General features: G+C 43.3%; 1 protein-coding gene across 8 annotated transcripts in view; it reads right to left on the bottom strand.

The window, feature by feature from the left end:
* nebl (nebulette) overlaps nucleotides 1-24,731 on the bottom strand; it is a 372,808-nt gene that overhangs the window by 26,817 nt on the left and 321,260 nt on the right. For 2 of the 8 annotated variants that reach the window (XM_041183729.1, XM_041183731.1), the window contains 3 exons: nucleotides 13,634-13,726; nucleotides 11,910-12,053; nucleotides 6,437-6,580 (listed from right to left, as the gene is read on the bottom strand). The exons of 2 other annotated variants lie outside the window; for them this stretch is intronic. In XM_041183729.1, the coding sequence (XP_041039663.1) occupies nucleotides 6,437-6,580; nucleotides 11,910-12,053; nucleotides 13,634-13,726 (381 nt within the window). The remainder of the gene's footprint in view (nucleotides 1-6,436; nucleotides 6,581-11,909; nucleotides 12,054-13,633; nucleotides 13,727-24,731) is intronic. 4 more of the 8 variants (XM_041183735.1, XM_041183733.1, XM_041183732.1 and 1 more) reach the window with 3 other exon arrangements.

Here is a 24,731-nt window from a genome sequence, read left to right as displayed (position 1 = left end):
GCTGTGCTCTTCCTCAATTTTTAGCTTGGCAGGTGCATTTATGCAGGTTTTATCCATTACGATGGATTCATGAGCCATTTATATCATATTCAGAGATAAGTGCTATTAGTTGTGAATTAAAGGTATGAGGATTTTGGAGAAATAGCAAAGATTTGGGATTTAAAAAAAACAGCTGCCACAATTAACAAAAAAGGTGTAGCTGGCTCTATGGGAAGAATCGCATATTTCAGGCCCTGTAAACAAAGCAGTACTAACCCTAATGCGGTGTTGCCTCAAAAGGCATCAAGACCCATACGGTAGGTTACCATGATGTTTCTGGTGGCAAATATAAAGGTATGACTCTTAGCAAATTAAGAATATTATATTGCCACAAGGGAAGATAAATGGACACAACATGAATGTTGCAAACAAAACTTGAATGAAATGGTGAACATGGCAAACAAAACTTCACAGCTGAAACTGTGCCATTATTTAATGTTTGTTTCATAACATGGTCTGAATTACTGAACCAGGAAATGAAAATAAAAAGTAGAGAATGGGTCAACTTAAAGGAGGTAATCTCTGAAAGGGTTGCATCATTGCTTAAATTTGAACGAGTCCTGAACAAAACCCCTGAATTTAACTAATGTGTTACTAGAACAATTTTAAGACACTAAATACAGTTGCAACTTTATTTAGTAAATAAGGAACGATCCAAATTATTCTAATGCATTTTAGGTTTTTTCATCTTTGGTCCTCATTAGATAATACCAATCTAACAGTTTGGAAAAGCAGATTATTCAAAATTGTAGATGAGAGCTGCTGAATTCGGTCTCTTTAACAGGTAAATGTTTACAATTTGCCCAGAATTTGCAATTGTAATGATGGCAAAATGGTCAGCATTCGCTACCATTACTCTGTGAACCTGTCAGCAACCTCTGAAATCCATTCACGTGGTTAAACACAGAGATTCGTTAAGTCACTGTCAGTGAATACCAGGTGTGCTGTTATAATCCTCAGAAATCCCTTGATTTTATGGGAAATTCCACTTTTTACACTATTAGTCTCACTGCAAAAACTCTTGAAAATGTTACGTTTTGTTGAACAAGATGTAACTAAGTTTTTAATGCCAAAAAAAATCCACAGATTTTCAAAATAAAAGTTTGTCCAAGATATTTCAGTTTCTACATTAATCACATTTGTATGTTTCAAATTTTAATTTACTCTCTATGAAATGATTAAAACAAGAAGTAATCAAGCATGTCTGCTTGATACTTTGTTTGCTGTCTGTGAGAATTCTTCAATGTGATTGGCTGTTTAACCTGCTTGCTAACATCTCTAACACTGACTATCGGAGATCCTCCTACAGCTGGTGTTAGACTGAAACTAATGTTGGGTAAGGTGAAATTCACACCATAGAGATCACTAAATCTTTGTGGGCACATTTTGGCAAGGTCAGCAGTAAGTGTCATCACTTTGTGGTTGACTGCAAAATAGGAACCATTATATGCTTCTAACCATGAAGGAAACATTAAAGGATGTTTAAGGCAGAATATTATTTTTTAAAAAGTGTCTAGAACTGAAAGAAAAATTTGATTAAAACAGAATATAAAAGCAGGTCAATCTGTTTTAGTTTATGAAATATAGATCAGGTAGAAGTACTTATATATTGTATAAAATATCTATAAAATTTGCTTGAGGGGTGAAACAATCTTCCATTTTTGTCAGAAGACAGCATTGTCATTTAAATGCCAGCCACATGCTAAGGGTGCCAAATAGCTGCTTGTTGTGAGAGGACAGGAATTTAGCGGATTCCATGCTGAGGTTAGACCAGAGAGGTGATTCCAAGGGATGTGGCCACACATAGGCCAGGAGCAAAACAGTCTTTTTGGTAGGCCCAGGAGGTGCACTGGAACTCTTTTACACATCACCAAATTTAAGTAAAATGTAACCCCTGACATTTTACGAACAGTGTTTAGTGGTCCTTTTAAGGGCCTCTGGTCAGGCCCCCAACACCTGGTACAAGTGAGCAGTATGTATGTGGTGTGTATGCGCAAGCAGGGTTCTACAAATGGCATTGGGCTCTGACTTGCATATTTAGGGAGTATTCCGCTGGAAAGAGGTGGACAGAACACTTGCCCATTTTGGTCCAGGTGGGCTTTGGTTAACAATTAAACAGTTGAGCACTCTGTTCTGCCACACCCTCAACCAAAAGCCTCAACCCAGCAATTTTCAATTGCCAGCCAGGTGAGACACAGATGAACAGCAGCTAAAAAGCACCCTTGAGCTCCTAAGAAAATGCTCATTTTCTGAACAGTATACTTATTTAAATTTCTGGGTACAATGAAACTACCTCAGTAGCTGAACAAAGGGGCTGAATTTTCAGGGCCCCCCAAAGGTGGGGGGAGCCTCGAAAATACCGGTGCTGGGTGTGGTGTCAATTTCAAGGTGCTGATCCTGCCGCTGGCAATAATCAGCTGGGTGGGGAAGGTGGCGGGGGAGGGAGGGGGTTGGAATGGAATCCTGCCCTTCCGATTTAGGCAATTAATGCTGTTTAAAAGCTTTTTAAGAACTTTTCATGGGGTGGGGGAGGCAAGTTTGAATATTTAAAGGGGTGGGCACATTATCTGCGCCTTCAGAAACTGAGCAGCTGAAGAGAGATGAGGAAAGAATTGGGAGCCACTCATGGCTGTCTCAGGGCATCAACCAGGGTCAGCAGGTGAAAGGTGGACTGGAGATCTGGTTAGGGGGTGCGTTTGGCACTATACAGGCAGGAAGGAGAATGGTCATTCAGCACCCAGGCTTTGAATGGGGTTGACATTGTGAGGGCAGAAGAGTAGAAGACAAGACTGCCAAGGACAATTGGGCAGCCACCAGCCCAGCAGGAAGGCTTCAGCTGGCACTGGGGGCAAGACTGTCAGATTTTGGGCTCAGTGGCAATGCGGGGCAGCATCCTTTACAGGGAACACATGAGTGCATGTGAGGGAAAGAGGAACAACAAGGCAACAAAGGCCAAACCCTCAGCACAGGACCTATCGCCGAAGATGGAGCTACCTGGAGATGGCCAAGAACAGTGCTGCAGGAGACTGTGACACTCTAGGCAGATGGTCACAGAGATCTAGGCCCTTGTCACCAAAGACCTCAAAGCGTTGGTCACCATGTCCTGCCAATGGCTGTCAAAGTCACTGTATCATTGAATCTCTTCAATTCTGGCTCCTTCCAAACAGAAGCTGTGGACCTTAATGGCATCTCAAAATTGGCTGCATACCACTGCAACTTGCTGGTCACTGATGTCCTCTTCACATTCATTTAATGATAGGCATGGCCTCGCAGGGAGGCCATGGGTTTTGCTGCCATCACTGGTTTCCTAAAATGGGCAAGACAACATCAACTGCAACCACTTGGCCATCAGAGCACTGTGAGCAGCCAGTACAATCCATCAGTAGGAAGGGCTTCCACTCCCTCAATGTCCAACTGGTCTGCAACCATAACAAGAGCTTCCACTATGTGTGGTCACTTTCCTGGCTGATGCCATGACTTCTTCAACCTTCGCCAGTCCATGCCACCTAAGATCTGCACCTCAATCTCCAAACTCTGTGGGTGGATCCTAGGGGACATGGGATATCCCTTGAAGAGATAGCTACTGAACCTTATATGGGAGCCACAGGCAGAGGGCATAAAACCAGTGCCACCTGCTCAATTGGACAACGGGCTTCTGAAGATGCGATTCCATTGCCTGGACCAGTTGATTGGTGCCTTCCAACACTCACCAGCAATGGTCTCTGTCACTATGGTGGTTTATAGCACTCTTTATTCATGACTCTCCAGAGAGATATGCACCTGGTGCACAATAAGGCCCCCGAAGGATACTGCTCGTTGTGGGGGAGAGCAGGTGGTGAGAGAAGAGGAGAAAGAGGAGATGGAGGGAGATGACACTGAACAGAGAGGAGCTCCATGATGAGGTGGCCTTCTGCTGTCAGCATCCCCCGCTTCCCCCCCCCATGACCTCTAGTGTTAGATCCAAGTCAGCTTGCGGGGGACTGCCATGCTCCGGTGCCAGGCCTCCAGCTTCCCTGGGACATCACACTTCCTTCTGGCGCAATGAAAAACTTTATAAAATCCACAGATCTCTCCCTCAGGACAACCAACAGCCTTGGTGACAGCTGTTGAAGTCTAAACAAGTCCCTCATTTCAGCTGACCCTCTGTTTCTGCCCCCACTGGCTCCAAGTGGACAGGAAATCCATTCCGCATGCAAAAATCTGAACTTTAATCAGTTTCCCACCAGTAGGAACCGGAAATAAACCCCACTTCTGTTTCCCACATCCGTGGTGAAAACTCAGCCTAAGGTAGCTGTTTAAATGAACACAAGCTGACTCCTATGCATATCAAAGAGAGACAGAGACAGAGACACAGAGAGAGACAGACAGCACAAGAGAGAGAGAGAAAGAGAGAGAGACACACACACAGAGAGAGCACGAGGGAGAGGGAGACAGAGAGAAGACTTGTATACTTAAACAAAGAAAAGAAAGCAGCTACAGAAATATGATGAATATCCTGCTACAGAACATAAAAATTAATTAGCTTGCCATGATACTTGTGTAGAAGCAGTTCCACCATATGAACTTGCCACAATTACGATTTCTGGGCTGGCCACACAATTTCAATAACACTTTCTTCACTTCTCTTTTGCATTGCCAATTAAACTTGACAATAAAAAGAGGAAAAGCAAGGATTAGAACAATTCTAGATGGTGACATTTCACTATTTTTTAATTCAAATGTCCCATTTTGCCTTTAAAAATGTGCATACCAAATGGGCAGGAAATTGTAATTATGCCCTTTTCTCACTACCTTTTCCATTTCACATTTTTCTTCGCCTCATCTTAGCAACATTCATTTTCCTACATCAAGTTTTGAAGTATTCTTTCTTAATGACAACTTGATCATTGAGTTTTAGATCAAACAACATTAGTTATTGTTCACAAGCTCCAATCCTTTAACACCTATGATCCTTTAATAAATAGTAATAATTTGTGATAAACATACTAGCTAGCATGCAAAAATAGATTAACAGCACAAACATCTGCATGTGCCTAATTAATCATCTAATTCTTATTTAAACTGTACGACTTGGGCTATTCTTGATTCCAAAACATTAATAATGCTAAGAAATAGTAATTCTGAATAGAGAAATAACAACGCCTAACACATAAGTGGAGGTTGTACAATTATAACAGAATGGCTTCCAGTTACACTACCATAGTCAGGATGAGAAAACCACAGCTTGCTATTCTGGCTAAACCTAACACCAGATGTTTCAGTTTAATTGTGCCAGCACTCATGTACTTTAGCCTCTTCGCAAATAGCACAGCATGGTAGTTCCTGGTCCTAAACAAATTCCCAGATGACAGATGCTGCATGGATCATATTACTAACAAAACCATATTCCTAGCTTTATCTTTCTCCCAGGATGATGCTAAATCTCATGAGGTTTATATGTAAAGTAGGAAAGAAAGACTTGCATTTATAAAGTGCTTTTCACGACCAGCAGACGATGCAAAGCACTTTATAACCAATTAAGTACTTTTTGAAGTGTAGTCACTGTTGTAATGTAGGAAACGCATGAGCCAATTTGTGCAAACGCAATGTGATAATGACCAGATAATCTGTTTTGTTTTTGTGATGTTGGTTGAGGGGTAAATATTGCTCAGAACACTGGAGGTAATTCCCCCGCTCTTCTTCGAAATAGTATTGGGGGATCCCATACATCCATCTTAGCAGGAAAGTGAGGCTTCAGTTTAAAATGTCATCAAGAGATATTTCCTCCAACAATGCCTCTGCACAAAACTGGAATTTCAGCCTTGAGTTTTGTGCTCAGATCCTGGACTGGAACTTGAACCCAAAACCTCGCAATTCAGAGGCAAGTGTGCTGCTAACAAAACCACAACTGACACTAAGTAAGAATCTTACAAAGCAAAACAGATGTACTTTCTAGTGTTTATCCTGCATTTGTTTCCAACTAACAAGCAGGTAACTCATGAGCAATTCAAGTAAACAAAATCAGTATTGAATATTGACATTGCAATTGAAAAGATTGTGGCTCAAGTAATATTAGTTAAGAATGTGTGTAACTAGTGCAGCTAGTGGCAGATGTCCAATTCATTTCTTTAAGTTATAACTAAAAGGCAACTTTGACCAATATTAACCAAGCCTGCCCAGTGAACAAGTGACAGAGATGAATTGGTCATTCGTATTGCACTATCTTATCTAATTTTCATTGAAGTTAATAGAAAGTAAAATCAAGCAGGATGCAAAGCAAGCAGCTAATTTAATCTCATCAATTTCCTGAGTGGAATAGGCTAGAAATATACTAACACAATCCCGTTTTATAACAGGATACATCGTTGTGCTTTGCATGCAATACTGTGCAGTATTAGTGCTGAAAATATTTATGTACCTCCTTCTTCAGATAACTCCATTGTAGGTTCACTGTAGTTGGAAATGCTGGGGTTAAGCTCAGTCATCTCTGACCTTTCATCTCCAACACTTATACTACCCACACCTGTGGACTGAGACTGTTTACTATAACGTTTTGCCTTTTCTACAGCAAGAGAAGGAAAGCATACAAAGGAAAAATGACGCACAGCGAAATAATAGAAAAAAAATTAAGAACAAAAATGTATTCAAAACTTCACCAATTTCATTATATAGACTGAATTTCTCCAAGTGCTATTGAAGCATGACTGTGCCCAAAGTCACAAGGAATTGTGCATGTGTGTGAATTTACTATTCAACATGATGACTAATCCAGACTGAAGGGCAGTTACCAGATTGGATTCAAAAGGGAATTGTGCAAAGATTATAGTACTCATTCAGACTGTTGGTGTTTTCCCATTTTAAGCATCCAGAGTCAGAATCAAACATCCCCACATCAAAACTGCAGAGTAAAGAAGCAGTATCTGTACTGACATTAGTATCCGTACTGACATTTCGCCATTTCCCGTAATAGTTACCTCTTATGTTCAGTAGCAGCTAGATTGACACTACCCAAACTAATTTCAACTGGGACTCTTAATGTTCAGCAGAGACAGGATTTCTTCATCCTATGAATCTATACTGAATTTGAATTTCAGGTCCTACAGCTGAAAGAATAGTGTTTTAATATGCCTCAGAACCCAGGTCCTAGGAAGGCTCTTCATTTAGATGGTGAGGGTTGGCAAATCGTTAATTTAGTTGGAGAATGCGACCCTTTACCATTATCCTAGCTGACAAATCTCCAAACTGTCCATGTAAAAATCAAAATGTATTCAACTCCAATTACATTCTGATATTCAAATGCTATTCTGAATTGAGACTCAGGAACAATTGATCAACCTGTAGTGCAGTGGATTAATGTCTTTCATTCCTCATCTATTTTTTCACATATAAAAATAAAGATTAATTTAATGAACATCGATTTAAAATAACACTTAAATTGAGATGCTTTTATATTACAATTAGGAGCTTACTTTTTTAAAATAAAACAATAATGTTCATACTATAACTCTTCTCCTAAAACTAGGAATGTCTGTTTACTAGATTTCCACAAGTAAGCTGGCATTTCATGGAATTAGAAATCATATTAATCCCTGCATATTTGGGGTAATTTTACAACTTTTCAAAATAACTACAAATAAATTCAGTTTACCAAGCTGAAACCAGTGGTTTAAAAGAAAGCTATTCTCCTTATCCTCAGTTATAATTAAACAAGCGTTATTTCATTACTAGCGCTAATACCAAGGGTATATCTACAACTAAGAGTGGATTTACAACCTTTGGGCTCTAACTTTCTGCACCAATAGTCCAGTCCACTCTCCAGCTCCTAAGAGTGGAAAAACCCTTGTCCTGCACCATCTCCACAGGCCCAACCCCATGTCTAGATGGCTGCTTAAAGTCCAAGTTTTATGCCACAGAGAACAGGCTCTCTGTGCCCCACACCAGTGCAACCTCATTTGAAGAAAAATTAGAACACTACACCAGCTGCAGGTCATGAAACATCAACTATCATGCACTTTATCCAGACAGTAAGTCACAGCAACTCCATTACATGCAGTCGGATCTCAAACTGACATTAAAACATGAGAAAGAACACAATGTTGTGCATGCATTATATTAGGTTGTTCATGATGAGGCATTCTCTTTTAGAACCAGATCAGTGTGAAGTCTGACTATACCGCAAGCCAGAAAGCTGGTAATACCTCTAATTAATACTAATTAATGCTGAGACAACTGTGTGTACTGGGAAAGCATCACTTCCATGATGCACAATACAAAGTGAGTAAAGGATAACAGTGCATAGACACCATACTTTATAATTTGCCTTTCTGTACTGTAAAATGGGCATATTACAGTCTACTAAGGATCATTCTAAATGAAAGCACAGCAAGCATTTTGGCAATGAAGATATTGGGCCCTATATTAACACGGAGGTGAACTGTTTTAGAGGAGGCAAGGAGGGGTCAGAAACATGGATTGAAGGGGAGGTAGTGGCAGATCGTGGCTTGCAACAGGTGGGAGGGAGTGGTCAAATTGTGGAGGCGAAGAAGGATGCACAATCACTTAGCTGCTGGATTCAGCATTTTCCTCGTCTCCCTTTAGCTACCAGCTTTCATGAGATCTGGGAAACCTTGCCAGCCAGGGTTAAATTTTAGGGGGAAATTAAATCTGAGGCACACAGCCTCATTATAATATTTAAATAACCAATCCTCTTCCTGGGAGCAGCTGATTGGCTCTCTCTTGTTCTGCCTTCATTAAGACTGAAAGCGAGTGGATTCAAAACAAAAATAAAAATACCTGGAAAAACTTAGCAGGTCTGGCAGCATCTGCTGAGAGGAACACAGTTAACATTTTGAGTCCGTATGACTCTTCAACAGAACTAAGGAAAAATAGAAAAGAGGTGAAATATAAGCTGGTTAAAGGGGGTGGTGGGACAGGTAGAGCTGGATAGAGGGCCAGTGATAGGTGGAGATAGCCAAAAGATGTCATAGACAAAAGGACAAAGAGGTGTTGAAGGTGGTGATATTATCTAAGGAATGTGCTAATTAAGGGTAGAAAGCAGGACAAGCAAGGTACAGACAGCCCTGGTGGGGGTGGGGTGAGGTGAAGGGAAGGGATCGAAATAGGCTGAAAGGTAGAGATAAAACAATGGATGGAAATACATTTAAAAATAATGGAATTGGTGGGAAAAGAAAAATCTAGATAAATTATTGGAAAAAAAGGGGGGGGAGAATCGGAAAGGGGGAGGGGTAGCAACGAATGCTGTAGACTAAATTGAGGGAAGTGCAAGTGAAATGCTGCTTCACTTGAAAGGAGTGTTTGGGCCCTTGGATGTTAAGGAAAGGGGAAGTAAAGGGGCAGGTGTTGCACCTTCCCCGGTTGCATGGGAAGGTGCCGTGGGAGGGGGTTGAGGTGTAGACCAGGGTGTCCTGGAGGGAACGATCCCTGCGGAACGCCGCCGGGGGGGGTGAAGGGAAGATGTGTTTGGTGGTGGCATCACGCTGGAGTTGGTGGAAATAGTGGAGAATGATCCTTTGAATGCGGAGGCTGGTGGGATGATAAGTGAGGACAAGGAGGACCCTATCATGGTTCTGGGAGGGAGAGAAAGGTGTGAGGGCTGATGCGTGGGAGATGGGCAGGACATGGTTGAGGGCCCTGTCAACCACCGTGGGTGGAAAACCTCGGTTAAGGAAGAAGGAAGACATGTCAGAGGAACTGTTTTTGAAAGTGGCATCATCAGAACAGATGCGACGGAGGCGAAGGAACTGAGAGAATGGGATGGAGTCCTTACAGGAAGCGGGGTGTGAGGAGCTATAGTCGAGGTAGCTGTGAGTGTCGTTAGGTTTGTAATGAATATTGATGGACAGCCTATCACCAGAAATTGAGACAGAGAGGTCAAGGAAGGGAAGGGAAGTGTCAGTGATGGACCATGTGAAAATGATGGAGGGGTGGAAATTGGAAGCAAAATTAATAAATTTTTCCAGGTCCAGACGAGAGAATGAAGCAGCACTGAAGCAAATCATCGATGTACTGGAGAAAGAGTTGTGGGAGGGGGCCGGAGTAGGACTGGAACAAGGAATGTTCCACATACCCCATAAAGAGACAGGCATAACTGGGGCCCATGCGGGTACCCATAGCCACACCTTTTATTTGGAGGAAGTGAGAGGAGTTAAAGGAGAAATTGTTCAGTGGGAGGACAAGTTCAGCCAGACGGAGGAGAGTAGTGGTGGATGGGGATTGTTCGGGCCTCTGTTTGAGGAAGAAGCGGAGAGCCCTCAGACCATCCCGGTGGGGGAATGGAGGTGTAGAGGGATTGGACGTCCAGTGGATTCAAGGTGGGTTGAGTTTGTGATTTTAAGATTTTAACATCTCACCTGTTTTGGGGTGCTAAAATTACAGAATTTCAAAAAATGTGTGTAACTACTGTGCATCAAGTGACATTTAACCAACTTATTTCTTCAAATTATAACCAAAAGGGAATTGGGATTAATTTAAATCACCAACTTCAACACCTATGTGTTCTTTTGTTCTGTTGTCTGACATCTTTTGATGATCTGCTTCTATTACTTTCTATTACTGCTTGCTTGTCCCTACAACCACACCCCACCCCCCCTCCACTTCTCTCCCCCAACCCACCCCACCCCACACCCCCACACACTTTAAACCAGCTTATATTTCACCCCTTCCTTGGATTCACCTAGTTCTGTTGAAGGGTCATGAGGACTCGAAACGTCAACTCTTTTCTTCTCCACCGATGCTGCCAGACCTGCTGAGTTTTTCCAGGTAATTCTGTTATTGTGTTGTAATTTAAAGCAAATTGGCTCAGCAAGTAAGTGATTGCTCATTTTGCACCGTCTTACTTTACTTTCCACGAAAGTTAATAAAAAGTCAAATCAGGCAGAATGCAAAACAAGTGGCAAATCCCATCAGTTTCATGATGGATGGGTTAGACTAAAACTATACTACAGATAAAGTACCTCAAATCTGGCAACCTTTGGACTGATTCCATGCTGGATTTTGGAACTTGCCAGTTTTTGGAAAAGAAATTTGGGATGCCTTAATTCAAAGTGGAACACCTTAATTCAGTGAATAGGGGATGCAGGAAAACCAAATGATGTGATTGCAAAGCACTTTAGGTTAATGGCCATGTCTCTGCTGATATTATTTCACTTCTCCCACACTGGATTTAATAACTCTTTCATGCCACTCCCATTTCCCTACATCTGCACACTCTCTTTAAAATGAGAAACGATCAATCAAACTGAAATATTAAAAATACCCTGTGGCTGTAACTGAAAACTATTCATACTATATTGTACAGTGCTCTTTAATAACTCTCTTTGAACTGTCTTGGGCTAGCTGTAAGAAGCCAACCAGTGCCTTTGGAACTTAAAGGCTTTTGGAATCAAGTTCAATATTTGAATTTAAGCCTGTGCAGTTTCTATTTGGGTGGCCTTAATGGCAACAAAACTCAATACAGGTATCCTGTGGTGTAGTAAGAATAGGCATAAGTCTTGATCCCAAGTGCAATATGTAGCTAAATATTCCATTTCATCAAATTCTACAAGAGTCATTTATTCTTCCTGGGTGAGTTCAATTGTTTCAGCACCATCTGCATTGGGTCGGGTGGGGTCAAGATTCACAGCAGCATGCGAAACATCAGACGCGTGAAGCCGATCAGTACCCAGCAACTCCCCAAACTTTTTTGGGCTGGGTTGGTTGGGGTTAGGTGTGCTGGCATGCGGAAAAAAATTGTCTGGTTTTTGGACATCACCGATTTTCAAGTAGTCAGATTTGAGGTATTCTAACTGCAATGCAATTCCTTTTAATAACAGGTCATTGTGCTTCTCATGCAATACTGTGCAGTGTCAGTACTGAAATTATTATTTATGTACCTCCTTCTTCAGATAACTCCATTGTATGTTCACTGTAGCTGGAAATGCTGGGGTTAAGCTCAGTCATCTCTGACCTATCATCTCCAACACTTGTACTACCCACACCTGTGGACTGAGACTGTTTACTATAACGTTTTGCCTTTTCTACAGCAAAAAGAGGAAAGCATACAAAGGAAAATTGATGCCAAATGACAGAGAAAATAAAAACTATTCACAAAAAGCTATCCAAAACTTCACCAATTTTGATTATAGAAACTGAATTTCTCTAAGTGCTATTCAAGTACACCTGTGTCCAAAGTAGAGGGGATTGTGACTTAGTGGGGTCCAGGGTGGTAGAGCTGACTTGGGATGGAAGCAAGATCTGATAGGTAAGTGGAAAGACACTTATTTGCTGGATCCAACATTCCTCACCTCCCTTCAGCTTCTATGTTACTTGAGGCTAGGAAACCTGACTGGCCAGAGCTAAAATAGAGAATAAATCTGAGGCACTAAGTCTTGTTATTAATATTTGAATAACCAACCAGTTTCCTTGGGAGCAAAATAATTTATCTCCCCTCATCCTGCCAGTATTAAAACCAAAAGGGGCATGGGCAGGTGTGGTTAAGGTTTAAGGTTTTTAACTTTTTAACATCCCAACCATCCAAACCCACCTATTTATGGGAGGTTGAAATTCCTCCCAGTACGTCTGTGTATACAACATCTTTCAAACGAATTAGGCACATAACCTTTATTTTCAAATGATACATGTACCAACATTATATTATACACTGACTGTCAAAATCATTCATCGGATTTGATACATTTGCTAAAAGTAACCTACCCAGAATTACTGTTTGAGAACATATGCCTCACATGTTAACCTTTATCAAGCTCAACACATAACTTGAGAGAATAATAGTTTCTTTCCCTTTGATTTAATAAGGTAGCCATAAACCAGAACACCTTCTATGAGTTGGATAAATCGCTAAGTGAAGAAGTTGAACTTGCTAAATAAGTTAATTATCCTAATGTACCAGTAAGCTTGAAAAATAGTAGTGTTCCATATTAACTGAACTAAACTGACAAATGGGAATGGCAAGATGCAATTATCATGACTAATTATTATTTATATTTTATAGTTTCTGTGTAGGGGGCCAGTTAGTTCAGTTGGCTAGATGGCTATTGTGTGGATCAAATCGCCAACAGCACAGGGTTCGTTCTCATTCCACCCGAGGTAGGCTTGGGCCTGCCTTTTCACCCTACCCATTGTGAAAAATCACGGCACTTGGCTATAGTTTGACAAATAATTGTCAAGGACCTGCCTTTTGGGCAGAAACTCAAGAAAAGTTCTTGTGTTAGTAATGAAAATTTGACCTTTATTTTTTCAAACACTATTATTATTGCTCGACCATAATATTCTATTGAATCTCATGCAATGTGAAAGAAAATGATTTCCCTTCATCTCTGAGTCAGTCATTTCATATCAAAAATTTCAATAACTGACTAATTGGCTTATGATATGTAAATATTCCATTGACTTCTGCTTTATATTTAATATGCTTCACTTACTATAGTTCAGCTTATAATAAAGGCTAAAAAATCTTGGTGCTATGTCGACACAATTATTCTTTACAACTGATTTAGATGCTTTGCACCAAATTCACCTGAATCAGCAACATTGCATTTCCATTACATATAGGCAAATAGACGAAAAAGTAAAACTTAAAAGCAGACGGGAGCTATACCGGAGAGCAAGTGCAGACTCCTGGATTGGATGTTGTCTTCAAGAGGATCAAAGTCAAAGATGGAGCCAGGATCAGTGCGCCATACTTTAAATTCTTTTAGTAGAAAAGGAAAGGATATGAGAGATGCTAATAGCTTAGACAGGAAAGCCTGAGCCTCATGCAGTTTTTATAAATAGGTGTTTAAATAGGCAATGCACAATTAACAATTTATTTTGTCAACAAAGTCCCATCCCACACCCCACCCCCTCTGCCCTTTCCTCAGGACACTGTTTTCTTACAGTTTAGCAGATGCCACACAGCCTCCAGTATTTTACCATAAGAGGCACTATTCATTTGCCATCTTTCTCAGTTAATGTTGACAGGCTTTCTGATCATATCGAAAATCATAACCAAAGCTGACCCCATTTTCACTCAGTATTCAAACACACTTGCTGGCAGCGATCAGGGGCAGATGTAACCATTGCCCATTTTCCCCTCCCTAACCCAAGGCACTGAAGGCCAATTGTAGTGTACCTGGCACCTTGTTGAAATCAGTTAGCACAATTCAGAGATTTCAACTAGGGCCTTCTTGATCCGTATGATTCATTTACTCACTTGATAAACTCACTTGGCCATTTAAAGAGGTACTTGCATGTGTACCATTCTTTTAAACCAAAACAGTTATATAATTTAAGTACAAGAAGTATGAAGCTTTCAACTGCATGTACATTTAAATAATGTTATTTAAACTGTATTTTGAAATCACATTTGATGTTCATTGTTGATTTACCAATTCAGTAATTTCAAAAATTTCAATTATTTATAAAATGATTCTTTTTTTTATTTTCCATTTGTCAATCACTTTGTTGAAGATATAAACCATGTGAACTTTCCCTGAGTCAAAATGGTCTGTTTAAAATCAATAAGAAGGAAACAAAATTGTGTAGAAAAGCTAAAACAGAGGCTGACAATTCAATGTTACTATTCATATTGGAACTCAGGGCTCTGTGGGGTGCTGCTCGAAAACTGAAATATTTATATTATTTTAATCTATGTCTCCTATATTCGCATGATGCCTTCTCCATATTTGGTTGTAGTCTCTCAGAGAACGGGCACACAATGCAGCTAGTTCAGGATCATTCTCACCTGTACATTTTTTGCAAATATTACAAAAAAAAGTGACACAAATGCCTTTGAGTTAATTTAATCTGTGGACAATATCCAGTTTGGCTACATTTGAAAATCACAAACGTGAGGGTCGGGACATGATTTCCCCCAAATCAATGGGAAAAAATATTTTTGCAAAATCCACTGAGAAGTAAAGGTTGATAACAGAGCAAAAAGTTCATTTTTAATTATTTAAAGGGTAATTTAACATAACATGTCATTTGATGTGCTTTGCGAGACTCATGAGAGGCTTTTTAACAGCGTTGGATCAGGGAGAAACTTCTCGGATGGAGACAGAAATGAGTCCAATTTCTATGCAGGGCGGAATTTTCCAAGCTGGCTGGCACCGGGCATGAGAGTACATAAAAATGGCGTGTCGGTTTTACAATGGCAGGAAACCAGCTCGCGATAATCCACTTGCCCCGCCACGTTTCCCGTCATTTTAAAACATCAACATATCAGTATCAGGCCAGCATGCCGGAATCATTCCTCCTCACCTCCCGCAACCTACCCTCCCCCCAATGAATCATCTGTCGCCGACGTGTTTCACAACAGCACATAAAAGGCGTGCATTTGGCGGCCTGCACTTTAAGGGGAACTCAGAGGTGAGTACACAGTAACGTTGTGCAGTGCTCGCCAGGGTTGCCTGTTGGACTTCAAGCTTCAGGGGTATCGAGGGGTCGGGGTTAAGGGCAGTCCTGCCATTGAATATAGTGCACAAGCATTCGGGGTGGGGAGGGGTAGGGTGGGCAAGGAAAATGGCCACGCATTCAGGAAACCTCTATAAAAAGTGACCTCTCCTTTGCAACTGAGACAGTTCAGGTGCAGCCACATTGATATGATTGGGGTTGGGCTCCTAGCTTAACCACCCGCTCAAGCAACGCAGAGACATCAAAGTGCCACCAAGTGCTCTAGACTACAAATTCATGAGCTTTTCAGTGGACTGCAGAACAGTGGGATGATTGCACATGTTGTACAATCTCCTTGCTAAAGCTGGCCATGGAACAGCCACTGCTTGAGGTGCTCACAGCCCCCTGCAATGTCAGCATCCCGGTTTGGACCAGTCTCCCCCATGGTTCAAGCTAATAGGGCAGCCATACAGCGCACTAATCTCTGGCCATCCAAGTGGTGGCCAGCACTCTCCGGGAAGCGTTAAGGGGCTGTCACACTTAACCAGGACAGGTTCTTAGTACACCCATGCTAACCATGTGTCTCTCTCTTTCATCCTGCAGGAGGATCATGGAGCCCAGTGAACTAGCTGTACGCCTGATGCCCTACAGAGCACGAAGATGATGGAGGAAAGAGCAACTGAGGCTCCTGGCTGCACAGACAGGTTCCGTTCACTGAGTGTGCAGCTAGTGTGCGACCACCAGAAACACATCCTGCAGGATTATGCACCATTTCTAGGGAGTGTGCACAACTCTTATATCCTCAGTTGGTCACAGATCCCTGGAGTCTTCCAGGGTCCACAGAAGCTGCAGGGATGACTCCTCAGGGACAAGGGTTACCCGCAGAGGCCATGGCTGATGACACCTGTGTGGTAGCCTCAGACTGCAGCAGAGCGACGGTATGATGAGGCTCATGCAGCAGCTCGCAACTTGGAACAGACCATCGGGGTGCTGGAGATGAGGTTCTGGTGCCTGGACCGGTCTGGTGGAGCCCTGCAATACAGTCTGCAGAGGGTGTCATGCATCATAATCATCTACTGCACCCTTTACAAACTGGTGCCCCACCGGGGAGACAAGCTGGCTGAGGAGGAGATGGAGGAGCTGCACATCTCCTCTGATGAAGGTGGGGATGAAGGTGAGGAGTTCCTCGGAGGTGATGATGGCAGGGATGAGGCCCTTGCACTAGCCAGATGAGGCAGGCGTGCTCAGGAGGCCCTCAAAGCTGCTAGATTTGTGGGGGATGATGGCGACATGCAGTGAGGACACTCCATAAATTTTCACATAGCCTTTGAGGATGTCTGACTCCTGTCTGGCCGAGGACAGGTTGCTTGCACTCTGTGATCAGGGTCATACCATAGAGACATAGCCATGAAACTTTAGAAGCATCCGATCCTTTGTCCACTTTCAGCACCTGAGCCCTTCAAGAGCCGGAGCACACCATTAGTGGTCACAGATGCTTAAGAGATGGAGGCCAGCCCCTCCTTAAAGGCGTTGAGAGCACACAGAGAATGAGAGAACTCTGTGGCACCTGCCACTACATTCTGGCAGCAATGACAAGCACTGTTGAGGAGCAAGCATCAGTAATGTTTCCAGGGAGTGTGAGGCTGGGCCATCACTTTGGTCTGCAGGCTGCACAGAGCACAGAGAAGAGGCTCTGGACTTAGACACCTGCCTTTATCTTGTGCAGAAAGGTTTCACATCTGAGTGGCAAGAACACTGATCATGAGAACAAGGAGCCATAGGCAGGGAGACATTCTTGGGATTTTGTTGACAATAGTATGTACAAGTGATTAACACCCGTGCCCAGGTTGTGCAACTAATTCTCCTTAATTTTCCTAACCCTGCTGCTATGTCTTGGTGCTCCCCGGACACCCACAGTGGAGGTGGAGGCAGCCTGCTGACTGTGACACCCTGTCTGTGATGACTTTGGCAAATGTCCTTTGGAGGGCCGGGAGCTGGAGGGCCCCGGCCTGCTTTCAGGGTCCTGCTGTGTGGCAGTGGTACCCTCCTCGGCCTGTGGAGCTAGAGCGGCTGAGGTCACAGGAGAGTGGATTCAGATGGTCTGAGCAGTCTTGGAGTCACCTGGATGGATGGCCCCGGGGTATGCACCTATTGATCCTCCTCCCTATGGGTGCTGGAGGGCCCCTGGCTGACTCCTTGAAAGGAAGGGGTAGCTGAAGTGAGATCAAGCTGCCCGGCATCCCTCTCGCATACGCACTGTTGGAGGCCAACTATGGCATCAGTGATGGAGTTGAGCCCGTGCAGCAGTGCAAGAGTGAAGTCCTGGACCAAGGTCTCCATGGCGGCCGCCATCCTACCAGTGTCATTGGCATGCCAGCACTATCATCACAGACTGAAGATGGATGGACTCCTCCATCGTGCCTTGCATTATGCGTAGTGTAGCAGACATCCTTTTCTGATGTTCCCAAGCCTGCGTTTGCAGCTCCAGCAACTGTGACATGACTGACTCCAGAGGCTTGTCATCTGACTCGGACTCAGCACATTTCTGGCCTCCAGCAGTCCTCTGAGTGCCAGAAACCTGGGAAGTTCTGGCCTCCACCTGCTTTGCGTCAGAAAGTGCGATGTCCTTACCAGATTGTGATCCCAGGGCTTCTCTAAAGTTAGGTCCAACCGAGGTGTGTCTCTCTGCGCTGGAGGAGGGTGCGAGTGAGCTCTGCGATGGGACTTCAGGGAGGGCACCTCCAGATTACTCTTCAGAGGTTTCTTTGGGGCTTGCTTGGAGGCCCTGGGTCATGGACTCTGTCGGCTGTTTGACAGAGGTGCCCGTGAAAGCAAGGAGAGATGAGAAGAAAGCATGGTGCATGGCAGTGACTTGTGAAACAAGACACATCGCTCATGGCATGGTTGTCTGATGGATGTTGCCCTGCTGGACCTTCACATGGTAGAGCACTACCGACCTCACCATCAGCACAGGAATGGTCCAGATCCCTGCCGGACACCTGGATGCAGCTTTTTTCAAAGTCAGTGAGGATTTTGGTTTCATGCATTCCACCACTGGTCAGCGACCTCTCCCTCTTGTTGTCGGCCAGCTTGTCCTGCATGAATAGAGATAGAGGGAGCATAAGCAGCATGCCTGCCAGGCCAGATGATAAGTATGCCTGGCCTGTGTGGGTGGTGAGTAGTCCCATGAACGGGATGAGGACAATGAAGATGTGTGTGCGAGAGTGAATGGTAATGTCCCTTGAACCAGCAGTGAGTGAGGGTCCAGTGGGTGTGTGATAGGTTTGTGAGTGTGAGAGTTCAGAGTGATGAGGAGAGTGACTTACCCTGGCGGAACGGAGGAGATCATTCATCCCCTTGCGGCACTGGGTGGCTGTCCTCTTTTGAAAGGTGCGAGCACTGACCACTGCTGCCACCACCTCCCAAGCTGGGTTAGTGCTGTTGCTGCCCATCTTGTGGCTAGGGCAGGCTAGAGGACATCCTGGCGGGCCTCCACGACATCCAAAAGGCGCTCGAGGGATGCATCGCTGAACCTGGAGGCTGCAGTTTTCTTCAGTTTCAAGGCCGTGTCTTTCATGGTGGTCTGGAAACACGGAGATGTGCGCTTCCAGCTGGACTTTAGATGTGGCACCTGGCATTATGCACTGGCGGGATGAGAGCCCACTCGCCATGGAAACGGCATGTTTCCCAGGAATGCATAAATAATGTGGTGGGTTGGGACGATACGGCATGAAAACCCGACATCGTGGACAGCGGGTATAAACATCATTTTATCCGCCCACTGCTGCACTTAGTGAGAATCTGGGATGATTCTGCCCCTAGTTTCAATGCTGTCAGTAATGGTAGAAGTGGATAAACAAGTTGTGCACCAGTGGTACCAGTAACTCATCTGTCATCAGGCCACTAAGTTTAGTCCAAACTGCACCGATGGCATTCAGATGTGTTGAACGGCCATCATGTAGCTATTAATCAAAGATTGAATCACTTCTAGCTTCCATCAACAGGGATATTTCAGTTGTATACAAGTAATAATCCCTCTTACCTATGCTGTCCAATATGGGCTCCATTTTCTAATCACCAATTGAGTTCACTAGTTTAAATGATGATAATGTTTACACCTAGTTGAAACTACTATAAGAGGGAATGGATTCAACTGTGCTAAGTAAGGTGAAGGGCACATCGAAAAAAATCTTCCCTTTCCAAAATTGGTTAAACATGGTCATCATTTTGAGCAGTACAGTTCTGCATCAGCCTACTGGTATAGATACAATTCCACAACTTACAGAGTTGAAGCAGTTGCTGCCAGAACTAACCATTTGGCCTCACAAAGATAGAAGAACCAGAAAAATGTGTGGTACATTGTGCAAAATACAATGCAGAGGAAATTGTTCTAAGATTAATATTAGGAAGACCAAGGCCATTTTGTCTTCAGTTCTCTTACAAGCTCTGTTCTCTAGCTAGCAACTTCATCCCCTTCCCTGCCAACTGTGTGGAGCTGAACCAGACTGTTCGCAACCTTGGTGTCATATTTGACTCTAAGAAGAGCTTCGAACCACATATTGCACCAAGACCATGTATCTGTGCTCTGTAACACTCATTGGCTCCCAATTTTGCAACACTTTGATTTTAAAATCCTCATCTTCAAATCACTCCATGGTCTTTCCCCTTGCCTCTGTAATCTCCAACCACCCAAGCCTTCAATAAATCTGAACTCTCCAATTCCGGCCTCTTGAACATCTTGATTTTAAGCGCTACACCATTGGTGGCTGTGCCTTCAGCTGCCAAGGTCCTTCCAAAACCATCTCTGCCACTCTACCTCCTTTAAGACATTCCTTAAAACATCCCTCTTTGACCAAACTTTTGTTCATCTGCCCTAGTATCTTCTTATGTGGTTCAGTATCAAATTTTGCTTTATAATGCGTTTATTAAGTGCTTTGAAGCATTTTATTTTATTAAAGGTGCTATATAAACACGAGTCATTGTCCTTGTTGTAATAGAGATTCTAACAGTAATAAAGAGTATGGGCAAGCTTACATTTTTTCCATATCTGTAAAATCTTGTTTTATCAAGGATTAACATCAAGGATTATTATCTATATGGATTTTGGGAAAGCATTTGACAAGTAGTACATACAAGGCGGGTTAACAAAAAAGGGGTTCATGGAATAAGAGGGTCAGTGTCAGTCCGGATAAAAAAACATTGGTAAATGGTTGTTTCTCAGACTGGAGGATGGTTGACAGTGGTGTTCCCCAATGGTAGTGCTGGGGGCACTAGTTGCATTTCTTGATATATACAAATAATTTGGACATTGGAATATAGATGATAATTTCATAATTTGCCGATGATACCGAACTTAGAGGTGTGAGGATGATGCCAACTGACTGCAACTAGACATAGGTAGATAGACAGTTTTTTTTTATTCATTTATAGGATGTGGGTGTCACTGGCTAGGCCAGAATTTCTTGCCCATCCCTAATTGCCCTTGAGAAGGTGGTGGTGAACTGCTTTCTTGAACCACTGCAGTCCATGTGATGTAGGTACAACCACAGTGCTGTTAGGGAGGGAGGGAGGCTGCTGGAATTTAATACAGAGAGATGTGAGGCAATGCATTTTGGCAGAAGGGATTGGAAGAGACAATTCGGACTTAATGACACAATTCTAAAGAGTGTGCAGGAACAGAGGAACCTGGGGGTTCAAGAACAAAGTTTTTGAAGGTGGTAGGACACACTGAGGGAATAATTAGTGAAATATATGGGATTTTAGTCTCCATAAATTGAGATATTGGGTCAGATTTTGCACATCTGTTTCGAGACCACACAGGAATTAGAGAATAAAAATGGCGAAGGCACAAGTCCCGTTTCCATTTCCGTCTCTGGCTATTTTCAGCAGAGCAGGAAAAGGGGTGGGTCTGGAACCCCACACGCTGCTGTTTAGAAGTGGCTGGCACCATTCTGGCAGTGGGCATTTCACAGCTTCTGCAATTTTCAGTGAGGTGGCTGCATTTTGGGAGCCTCCCTAAATCTGTGGAGGAATGAACCATGGATTGGAGATAAGAAGAGTATAAAAATGTGAGTAAAAATGGTGCTGCCTCCTTTATAGTTCATCATGAAAAGCTGTAGCCTGAGTTATATCTGTGTTTACTAAGTTGATGATAGTGTTGTGATTAGAAAAGGAAAATGGCCATTAAATAATGAGCAGCAGAATTTTACGTGTGGCGAGCAGGTGTAATGGGCGGAAGCAGGAGCAATTTCCACTCCTGCCCAGTTGAGCCAGCTGGAATTTGAAAGTCATCAATCTCCCACAGGAGAAGAGGGCCCACAATACCTAGAGATGTTGATGACAGATGGGGAAGTACTGAACTTGGCAGTACTCACCGAGGAGGAGTGGAAGTAGGCTATACTGACAAGTTATCAGTTGGCAAAGGAAAGGCTGGAGTCACTTCTGGGGATGATGCACTTCATGGGGGTCCTATCTTGACAAGAGTGGCAAGGGAGTCTGGCAGGGAGGGGGAATGGGATGGGTGTATGTGCTGCAGTGGATGAAGATTTGAAGATTGCCTGATCTGCATCATGCATCAGAAATTGCATTTGAGTTTGGCACAACATTGAGCTCTTCTTCCATTGCCTTTGCCTCCGTGCTCAGCTCCCTGGCCAGGAGTCCTCCCCCTGACCAGCAGACCCTTTCACCCAGCTCCAGTATTCTCCCTTCACTTGGATCCCTCCCTCTGGCCTCCTACCCACTCTTAAACTTTTCGTTGAGAATTGTCGGCGTGACATCGGTGGTCTGCTATCAATGTGTATAAGATCATTTTTAGTTTGGAAATTGTAATTTTTAAACATTGGATTTAAACATGAAGGCCTGGAGTTGCAGATCAAAGGGAGGGCCATGTTATGTTCGTGAAGCCATGATGTGAGGTGTTCAAAGTTAAACAATGGGAGCCTCATTAACTACACTTGATCTTAGCCAAAAGGCAGAGAAGCGGGGAGACAGTGGTGTAGTGGTATTGTCACTGGTGTTCCAGAGACCCAGGGTAATGCTCTGGGTTCAAATCCCACCATGGCAGATGGTGAAATTTGAATTCAATAAAAATCTGGAATTGAAAGTCTGACGATGACCATGAAACCATTGTTGATTGTTGTAAAAAAAACCATCTGGTTCACTAATGCCCTTTAGGGAAGGAAATCTGCCATCCTTACCTGGTCTGGCCTACATGTGACTCCTGACATGTTGACTCTTTAAAAAAAGCCTTCTGAACAAGGACAATTAGGGATGGGCACTAAATGCTAGCCTAGCCAGTGACACCCATGAACGAATAAATAAAAAAAAATATTTCTTGAGAAGCAGGTTTGTATTATGCATATAATATCAGAGAATGTTTGAAGGTAATTGGTAAACAAGGGTAGGTTTTAAAATATTCATATACTTTTCAGGATAAGGATAAGCAATTTCTATGTGAAGACATTGGAATGTTGCCATGGAAATGGGTTGAGAGGGGAAGGTTCTTTTATTTACCATATCTCTGCTGTATTAGCAGTCTGTGGGTCAGTTTGTGTTCCGCAGCAGTCTGGAGGAGCAGCAGAGGTCTGTCAGAAGCCAGGGGTGGTTCTGATTTGGAGTCACTATGTGGGAATGTGAGTGAGGCCCATGCTCAGGCTGAGGAAATCCAAAATTTGTGTTGAAGTAGGGCTGGAGGGTTTGCCTAGCTGGTTGCTAGTGGAAGAATCTCCAAGAAACCCCTCACCTCAGGATATAACTGAGCAACTAAGGAGAATCGGAGTGAATTCCTGAGAGCTGTGACACACATTGGTTTGGTCCCTGGGAAATTGAATGGACATTCAAGAAACTGAAGAAATTAAAGTAGAACAGGGAGAGTTCTGTTGGAAATTTTGGTTTAATGTATAAGTCCTTACAAGATATTGTGGTAATTTAATTGTGCTGGTTCTGTTTCTTTGGTCAGTAAAAGTTTTTCCCTTTAAAACATGAAATCTTGTTGCGTGGTCTTTTCAGTTAATAACTGGGAATTCTACAGTCTCCTTCTGAACTTGCTGCACTCTGTTCTCTCAGGTTCTCAAACCCTGACTTTGTTATCAAACCTGCTGACAAGGGTGGTGCTGTTGTCATCTGGTGTACTAACTTCTACCTTGCAGAGGCTGAGCGCCAATTCTGCGACACTTCCTCCTACCACCCCCAGATCATGACCCCACCACCGAACAGCAAGCCCTTGTTTCCAGGACTGTCCCTGGCGTCATCTCCTCTGGAGATCTTCCTTCCATAGCTTCTAACCTCCTAGTTCCCCAACACCAAACAGCCCACTTCTACCTCCTTCCCAAAATCTACATAGGGCTGTCCTGGCAGCTTGTTTCTGCCTACTGAACTGATTTCTTCCTACCTTGACTCCATTCTCTCTCCCCATGTCCAGTCTCTTCCCATCTACATCTGTGACTTTTCTGATTTAATTTCAACAATTTCCAGTCTCCTGGCTCAAAGTGCCTCCCTTTCACTATGGACATCAAATTTCTCTACACCTCTACTGGGATACCTGCCTTTATTAGCCAAGGCATAGAATATAAGAGCAGGAAGGTTATGCTGGAACTGTATAAAACGCTAGTTGGCCCACAGCTCGAGTATTGCGTGCAGTCCTGGAGTCCGCATTATAGGAAGGATGTGACTGGAGAGAGTGCAGAGGAGATTTACCAGGATGTTGCCTGGGCTGGAGAGTTTTAATTATGAGGAGAGAGATTGGATAGACTGGGGTTATTTTCCCTGGAGCAGAGGAGATTGAGGGGGGACATGATTGAGGTGTATAAAATTATGAGGGGCATAGATAGGATAGACAGGAAAGAACTTTACCCCTTGGTAGAGGGATCAATAACCAGGGGGCATAGATTTAAGGTAAGGGGCAGGAGGTTTAGAGGGGATGAGGGGAAGAATCTTTTCACCCAGAAGGTGGTGGGAATCTGGAACTCACTGCCTGAAATGGTGGTAGAGGCAGAAACCCTCATAACATTTAAGAAGTATTTGGATGTGTGATACCATGGCATACAAGGCTATGGGCCTAGTGCTGGAAAATGGGATTAGAATAATTAGGTGCTTGTTTGACTGGCGCAGACCCGATGGGCCGAAGAGCCTTTTATTGTGCTATAGAACTCTATGACTCTGACCTCCATTCCCCCACCAGGGCGGTCTGAGGGCTCTTCGCTGCTTCCTTGAACAGAGGACCAACCAGCCTCCATTCAGCACCACCCACCACCTCCACTTGGTTGAACTTGTTTCCTCATTGAACAATTCCTCCTTTAACTTGTCTTATTTCTTCCAAATCAAAG

Source organism: Carcharodon carcharias, chromosome 3, assembly GCF_017639515.1.
Source record: "Carcharodon carcharias isolate sCarCar2 chromosome 3, sCarCar2.pri, whole genome shotgun sequence".
In the NCBI taxonomy this organism is placed as follows: domain Eukaryota; kingdom Metazoa; phylum Chordata; class Chondrichthyes; order Lamniformes; family Lamnidae; genus Carcharodon; species Carcharodon carcharias.
The sequence above is the reverse complement of the archived record's forward strand: the minus strand, read 5'-3'. Positions and strand labels throughout refer to the sequence as shown.